This window comes from Schistosoma haematobium, chromosome 5, assembly GCF_000699445.3.
Source record: "Schistosoma haematobium chromosome 5, whole genome shotgun sequence".
Lineage (NCBI taxonomy): Eukaryota > Metazoa > Platyhelminthes > Trematoda > Strigeidida > Schistosomatidae > Schistosoma > Schistosoma haematobium.
The window spans coordinates 10238560-10247911 of NC_067200.1; the positions used below are offsets into that span (position 1 = coordinate 10238560).

A 9352-nucleotide genomic window follows, 5' to 3' on the forward strand; every position below is an offset into this window, starting at 1 on the left:
AGTGGAGCATCAGTTCCCTCAAGATTATGGGTATATTTTGCTGGTGAGTGCTAACTAGAATGAAACCTTAGTGGAATAAAATTTCATTCTGATAACTCCCAATCATTTAGAATCAAGCCACAATGCACATGATATCATGTCAATTGAACTTGTGATATATAGTAACTTGGCTGATATAATTTTATCAGGATTGAAAAAAACAGACACAGATGATATTAGTCGTTATTTAGTGATAAATAATTATGGGGTGTAGAGTATCATAGACACTACAAGTTACATAGATACAACATGATTTACACAACAGAAACAGATCGAAAGAGGGATCTCTATCTCATTCTTTTAACTGCATTAGAAAACAAAAAGCACAAATTTTTAGGAACCCAGAAACCAGTTACGATTGCAACATTACAAGTGTTCATTTTACTAAAAGTAACACTTGTAGAAATTCCTTAATTTTTGTGAATAAACCGACAAAAACTGAAGTATTTACTAAAAGATACCATTAAATTATGCTTACATTATGAGTTGAGTAAATTCGATACTGGCCACATAGATAAACTTCAGCGTTTAAAGATATTTAATAAATCTCTTCATATTTACTTTTTGGCTCCAGAATCCGACTCTTACATATAGCAGAAATCATAGCAATACATATCAAAAAACCTAACCTGTGATCTCAATCAAAAACTTAATAATCCCCACAACCCAATACTGATAATTATCATGTGCTCACTAGTGACTAACATCGTGAGGGAATTCTTGGAATTCTAGTGGGAAGCCGTGGCCAATGGAGCTAACCCATGTCAGGTAGAGACAGGTGTCTACCTCAGTATAAGGGAGGATGATCGCGCAATTTCATGGATTATTTGATGTTAGACATTAACACTGTCAGATGCCGGTTCAGTGGTCTAGAGGTTAAGCGTTCGCGAGCCAGACCTGAGGTCCTGGATTTGAATCCTGCGAACAGGATCGCGGTGCGTGCTGCTGAAGAGTCCTATACTAGGACGAAACGGCCGTCCAGTGCTTTTAGGTTTTAAGTGGTGGCCTAACATCCATTGGTTCATGATCTTAATCAGAAACCTAATAATCTCCTCAATCCAATACTGATAACTGATTATTATTTTGTTAAACTGACTCACCATCATCCGATTAGCATCGACTTTCTAAATTGAACAAAACAATTATAATTCTCAACGCTAAATCAGAAAATAATCTTGACTAGATAACTAAACCATTGGAAATATATAAGCACCGGATGGCCATTTCATCCTAGCTTGAGACACTTTAGCATTGCAAATCCACGACTCCATATAAGAGACTCAAATCCTGAACCTTCAGTCTCTCGTGTAAACATCTAGTCTCTAGATCATTAAGTTCTCATCAAATTATGTTAATATCTTTATTTTAATCAATTCTCGATATTGTACAACTTTCATCCATTACCTTTGTATAGGGTTATGGAGACTATTAAGTTTTTGATTGTGATCATGAACCGATTGATATTAGACCACCATTAAAAACCTGAAAGTATTTGACGACCGTTTCGTCCTATAGTGGGACTTCTCAGCAGTACGCATCCACGATCCCACTCACGGGATTCGAACACAGTTGAATGCCGACTCAATGGTCTAGAGGTTAAGCGTTCACGCGGGAGACCCAAAGCACTGGGTTCAAATCCCACAAGCGGGATTGTGGATGCTCATTGCTGAGTAGTTTCACAATAGGACGAGTTGGTCGTTCAGTGCTTTAAGATTTTCAATGGTGATCGAACATCAATCGGTTCATGATCTCATCACTTTTGTATTAGAGAACTGTTTCATATTTAACATTGATAAAATTATAATTCTTGGTCTTACAACAATTTCATTATGAAGTAAATCAATTTGCATATATTTTTTCTGTAACTCTTTAAAAAGAATATAGTTGATTACTTTTAATATAGTTAGATAAATATTTATCGATAGTTTGACCAATATAAAAGTATGAACATCATCATCATCATAATAATACTAGTGATAACAACAGCAACAACGAGGACAACACCGAAAATGACAATCTAGTTGTAAAACGAAAAGTTATCTATATGGAATATTAGATAATATTTTCTTCTTTTACATAAAAATGGATCAATTTCATCTTATCAAATCCTTTAGTACAATATTATTTCCCTTGTGGTAAATCAAAATCAATCTTACTGTCATATATACACTCACACACAGATACATCCATACAAGTATATGTATATAGATAGATAGATAGATTTTAATTCACTTACTTACATAATCATTTGCAGGTTTAATTCTTTGTTCGTACTCTCTCTCTCTTTCTCTTGATGATCCCTTTGGGTTAATAATCTACTTTCTCATATTTACTTACCGTTCTATCAACGACATGAGAAATGATTACTTCAGTAAACGGTATATACATATATATAATAATATAACTCAATTATTTATACTCATCACAAGGGGGTTTGTTATTAATCCAACAACATTTTTATGACTTGAATGACCAGCTTCTCCCTCATGTTCAATTAAATGTTATTTTCTATTTAATAGAAAAAAAATAAACAAAAATAAATAAAGATGATTTTGTATACACAAAAAATTTATTAACTCCATTTAGTAGATATTAAATGATAAATGGAAAGATGAAAAAAAGGGTTAAATGATTAAATTAGACTTTGTATACATGTACTTTGTGTATGTAAACTGTATGATTTTCATAGTATAAAAATAAAAAAAAAACTGTCACAATTGATTGATCACTGGGTAGTGATCAATGTCATGCGTGTCTAGTCCTTATTTAGTGCAGATCGAATGCTATCGATCATGTTGCAATGTGGCCACCAGTCTAGGTGACTCGATACTGCGGGCACTATATATTGAGATTAGATGGTGGTTGGAGGTATTCGACAGAAAACCTTCTACAAGAGGTCAGTCTCGGCCCGGATAGCTCAGTGGTAACGTCTCTGACTATGAAGCTGGGTGACATAGGATCGAATCCTTCAGGAAGCACCGGTTCCCTCAAGATTACAGGTACACCTTGCTGACGAGTACCCAGGTCCAGGGTTTCCTGTCGACTACCTCCAACCACCATTTAATAACAAACTGTTCTTAGTTAGATCATAAATAAAAACATTGTATAGCTAGCTATTCTGTCCTAGTATGGAATGCTTGAATAATACGAATCCATGAATACATTGAAGGGTATCAAATTTAAGACTTTCAATCTCGCATATGAATACCTAACATATAGATTAATGTATTTACATCTATTTGGTTCAAAAGATTATCTAACTGTTTTAAATCCAATATGATTTGAATACCACTAATTATGAATTTTCACTAAAACATCTTGAAACTAGTCACTAATGAGGACTTTATTAAATCTTTAGAAATTTGTTTAAAACTAACTTGTTTACAAATATTCAATTTATACAAAAGGAATATGCAGAAGAAAAAAGAAAATGATATTCCTTTAAGTGGAAATAGTATTTCTTTTAAATTGATTAACCGCTCAAGATACTCAACATCGATGTGCCGGATACCATCAAAAACAGCCAACTGTGAGAGAAAAAACCAGGTTCGAGCTGAAGAGGAAATTAGGAAAAAACGATGGAAATGGATAGGATATAGATTACGCAAATCATCAAAATGCATCATGAGGCAAAGCCTAACTTGCAATCGTGAAGGGAAGCGGAAAAGAGGAAGTTCAAAGAACACATCACGTTGGGAAATAGAAGCAAATATGAAAAGGATGAATAACAACTGGAGGGAGCTGGCAAGGATTGCCCAGTACAGGGTTGGATGGAGAATGCTGGTGAGCGTCCTATGTTCCTTTACGAGAAGTAACAGGAGTAAGTAAGTGTACTGTTAAGAATTCGGGAATTTTCTATTATGATGGAGTTTTGTTCTCTAAGTTGAATGGTTTGGTCATGGAACTTTCATCGTTCTTCTAAACGACATCATCAGCAAAAACATCAGGTTGAATTTTGATGCACACTATAGGATCCACAAATATCAACACGTCATATAGGATCAAAAGAAGAAGCTACAAAGGATATTCACCTTGGAACATTTGAAAATCTTGACAACAACAGCATGCGGGATTGTGAATGCGCACTGCTGAGGAGTCTCATACTAGGATGACATGTCTGTCCACTGCTTCCAGGTTTTTAATGGTGGATTAACGTTGGTCGATTCATGATCTCAATAAAAACTCAACAATTAGTGGTTAATTGAAGTACTACTAGAAAATATTTAATGTCAAAAACTGGTTAATTAATCATATAGTGATACTAACTGGCGAATAAATAAAAATGAAAGAGTATTGGAAAAATGCTTATAATTATTGGTTGTTTGACTCCTCCTACTGGTGTTTACGACTAAAATTGGCAAGTCGCTTTTTGGCATATGTGCATCACGTGCAGATTTCTTCAATATTGCCACTAATTTTAAAGGATTGTGAGCAGAGATGGATGATGCCTAGTATTGAAATCCAGGACGCTCGTTTCATCCTATTTGGGACTTGCTAACCGGTTGTAAATGCGTCTCAGAGTTAATGTTCACTTTGGAATTCAGTAGCTAAGTAGACATCGTAACGGCGTACTGGGCTTGAGACCCAGAGGGAATATCAACTCTGAGAATCTGGTACATCCAGTTGACGAGTCAAAAGTCTTGGATTCTATTGTTAGTCACCACCCATCTCTATCTAAAAATATTAAGAATACTACAATTCTAATATTTCACAAATTTGTTTAATTACAGCTCTGAATGAATGTTAGTTTGTGACAACTGGCTAACTGACTCGATTACTTTGTTTTAAAATTATGTTCTGATATTATCAGGGACTGCTGTGTTTTAATTAATGAAAGAATAGTTATATCGTTACTCATATTATAGCTGTTTATGAAACCTACAAAAATGTGCCAACTTAGATGATCTGGTGTAATTTAATCTGTTTCTTGTCTGAAAATCGAAACCTTCTAGATTTGTTTTTAAAGTTTTAAGTAACCGTATATATATAATGGTCGATATCAGAAGGAAAGTTTCCTGATTCTCAAAAACAGCTATGTTGTAAGATGGTACATATTGGAGGGGCTCGAGTAAACCGACATCTACACAAGTTAATGTCATAGTCGAATATTGAGTTAGCTGGATTGTAACCATTAACTTGTAATAATGTAATGTTTAAGTTAATTAAGAACTGATTAATAATTAATCACATACTTTTTTAAACCTTAATGTTTGGTGTATTGGTTCAATGAAGTTACATGTAACAACGAGATTTAATGACTTGGTATTCAAACAAAGTCCGTTCACCACTAGGAAGTAGAGACGATGACAGTGTTCACGCCTACATTACTAGTTAGATCCTAGAATATGAAGGTAGTTAGCTGGAAACTCTGAACTTAGGTTCCATTCTATTTGGTATTCGTCGTCATGAGGTACCTGTAATCTTATTAGAGCCAATGCCGTCTATAAGATTAGAACCCGCATCGTCTATCTTCACAGCTGGAGACATAAAGAGGGGAGCAAAAAGCTGTGGAAATGAGATGTTTACAACCGACTAATAACCTAGTACTGACCAATATCATGCATTTTCTTTTTGGTGCTTTAGTCCTGACTGAATGTGGCCACTCAGTGACTTGACATCTTATGCCCTATATTTCGATGTTAGGTGATTGATGGTTATCGTTAGGAAAGCTCAAAGAGAGGCCCAACTTAAGTAATTCTTCATTTTAATATCAGAGTATCTTCTATCATTTAAATAACAAATAACATGCCATTTTATTTCCGATTACAAGTGTCAACACTCACATTAAGTTCGATTAATATTACTAAACATGTATTCAGTAAGTAGTAAGTAAGGCGATATGTGTCGTGTTCAATTCAAATAATAACTTATTTTCAAATAGGATTTCATCTTACCTAATGAAGATCACTTGGATAATTATAAATTTGAGACGTTGTTGATATAAATGAATAATTTCTAATGGTTCTGTAATAGACCATGGATAGTATAGGTTAAATCCTACCAAATATCAGTCATTGGGAAATTTGACAGAAACATTTGGTACTCTGGACATTTCCATAGAAAGTTTGATGAAATTTTTCAAAAAAACATTCCCAACATAAATAGTTTTCAGTGGAGTTAAACCTTGTTGGGTGTGAGGTAGTTACTCACCGAAGACAATGAAAGATAATAGTTCAATATCGTGAATTGGTTGAAATTAGACATTAACACTGTTAGATGTCAGTTCAATGATCTAAAGAATAGGGGTTCATACGCGAGACAGAAGGTCCTGTGTTTGAGTCGTGCTTGAAGAATTGTGAATAAGCACTACTGAAGAGTCCCATACTAGGACGAAACGCCTATCCAATGCTTCCACGTTCTCAATGATGGTCTAATACTGATCAATTCATGATCTCAATAAACTAATGTATTTCAAAGATTTACAAAACATCGAAAAAACAGGAAAGGGATTTTCAAAATTTTGTAAAATTACTTCATATTTTAAATTTTGAAATTATTAACCCTGTAGATTTGTCTATAAGCTGAATGATGATTTGTCAATCAATTCAATGTTTATATAGTACTACTATGGTGCGTGCTACTTATATTGATATAATTAGTATATGACGTGAGTCAGGAATGTAATGTCTGGCAGCAGAAGATGGGGAAGATCAAGAAAGGAAGAGCAGGAATAGAAAGCAATTAGTATGGAAATGCAAGAACAATGAAGTTCGAGACAATTATTGAACATTCTGCAAATTAAGTATAATAGTATGGTTTTTCTATTTTACCAAGCAACTCTGTAATTCTATGCTAAATATGATTCGATTTTCCTCACCTGTGTTCTCCTTCACTAAACTACTACATTATTTGCTTATTTCTTTGATCGATAAATAATTAACTGGAATGAGAAAAAAACTTGTAAATTTCTCTTGTTGTCATGCATCAATTGTCTGATACTACTAAAAACTCGAACAAAGAAATGATAAATAATTTTAAAAAAATCTCATTACAGACTTTTTATCTTTTCTGTCAACTTTTAAAATTGTTATGGATTGAAAACTCCCTAATATCATGGTCAGATAAAAGTATTGTGTGAGCTACTTATATCCATATAAGTAGTATATAATGACGGTCAGGAACGTAATGTATTTCAATAGAGAACTAAGGAGAAAAATGAGAACGGAATGAAATTAGTATGAAAAAGCAGGAACAATGAAATCTGAGACGATGGACTGATATTTGCAAAAGGAACAGTTAAGTTTGAGACAATTGATTGACATTGTGTAAATGAAGTATTTACAGTATGGTTCTCAGATTTTGGTGAGATATTCTGTAATTTCGTGTTTAAATACATTTGATCTTCACTAGTGTTCTTGTTCACTACAGTATGTTCTTTAAGACAAACGTATATTTTTAAATGTGTAAATTTCTTCGTTCCAGTTGGTTTCAACAAACTGAGAGATAAAAATAACATCAGACAACAATAGCTGTATACAATGAAAAGGAGTTCTAACTCTCTGATATAATAGTAGAAAGCTGAGAGATTTTTAACAATGGCGAAGCTACCATATGATGAAAATTAACATATTATTGTGAAAATAAATTCAGAACAGATTTGATAATTAGTGAGGTTTCAAGCGACTGTTCATCATAAAATAGTTCAAATGATAGTGAGAAGTTAGAAGCTGAATTATTCAAGGGAAAATTGGTAAATAGTTGAATTCACAAGTCGATCTAAGCCAAATCACTACTGAATATTTTGAAAGCACTGGAAGATCGTTTCATCCTAGTATGGGACTGCTCAGCAGTGCTCACCCACATAGCTGGTATCCAACTGTGGTAATGTTTAACCTCAATAGTCTAAAGGTTGAGCGTTCGAGCGCGAGACCAAAGGCAAAAGGTTTGAGTCACGCGTGTCATATCACGTATGCACACTGATGAGGAGTCCCATACTAGGACGAAACGGCCATCCAATGCTTGCGGGTTTTCAGTGGTGGTCTAGCTCAGATCGACACATGAATTCAACTATTTACCCTGAATAATTCAACCTCTAAACTAAGCATGTAATAAAATCGATTTTTACAACAGTACATAAATGGTGTATTCTACTTATATCTGTCGACATAAGTAGTATAAAACATCAATCGGAAGTGGAAAATCTGGAAGCAAAATACTAAGAAGATCAAACTGAAGAGAATAGAAGCGAAAATAGAGAGGAATTGTGAACTTGAAGAATCATACTGAATGTGAAGGACAAATGATGGAAATTCGCAAATGAAGTATTCAATACATAGTTCTTATATTTTACCAAGATATTCTGTAATTTTGTGTTAAAATATATTCCATTGTTTTCATCAGTGTTCTTGTTCACTTCATATACCCTAATTTTATATATCAATTATGCTTTACATTAGCAAATTAAACATAACCATTATTTTCATTACCATTTTTTTATTACTTGTTTCTTTACTCTTGTATTATTTGTAATAGGTCTATGAACCACATGTTATATTTATATGTACTAACTAATTGACCCAACCCTATTAACCAATACAAATTCAACAGGACATATTTATGACAGACATCATACGACAGTTGGTAAATAAATAGAGAAATAAGCAAGTAAATATCAACGAGCAGCTGACGATAATCAACATTCTAAACAACAAGAAACAGTGAACAGATAATTGTGAACAGTATGGATTACTAATAGTATTAGTATTAGTAGTATTAGTAATAGTAATAATAGTTAACTATGATAAGTATCAATTATACACTTCAACACAGTTAAATATACATCAACAACAACAACAACAACAACGACAAAATTTTTAACACAACTATTTTTCTTATTTCCTTTAAGGTCATTTCATTTCTATACAAAATATGTAAGGGATATATGTCAAAGAGAAAGTTCATCCAACTAGAATATGATTCATATCTTACACTTTCACTTCATGTTTCTCCCTTTCGTTCGTTTTATCAACCAGTCCCCTTCATATCAAACATTTAAAAAAACAAAAAAAAAAACAGAGACAACAACTGTTCAGTGACAACAATAAATGATAACTAAATTGTAAACATTCGATCAATAATTTTCGAAAGGATAATTTCACGATTTTTATATTTGGAATGTATGTTTTATTGTTTGTTTGTTTTTTGTATACGGTGTAGTTTAAGAAAACAATCAATAAATTAACAGTTCATCATAAATGATAGTAGCTATTTAAATTTAGCTGCTAAGTGAATAAAGTGATGACATTTAAAACGAACCATACTGGGTTAGTATCTCCTAGTGAACATCAACTCTAGGATGAAGGTACATTCAACT

At 33.2% G+C, this 9352-nt stretch overlaps 1 protein-coding gene across 1 annotated transcript; it reads right to left on the reverse strand.

Moving 5' to 3' along the window:
- Positions 1–7171: 7171 nt before the first annotated feature.
- On the reverse strand, positions 7172–8281 carry MS3_00000691 (uncharacterized protein; the record flags this gene model as incomplete). Its single annotated transcript, XM_051208363.1, has 1 exon — positions 7172–8281. The coding sequence occupies exon 1, from the start codon at positions 7493–7495 to the stop codon at positions 7172–7174; it is 324 nt and encodes a 107-aa protein (XP_051064863.1). The 5' UTR covers positions 7496–8281.
- Between the last annotated feature and the right edge of the window lie 1071 nt (positions 8282–9352).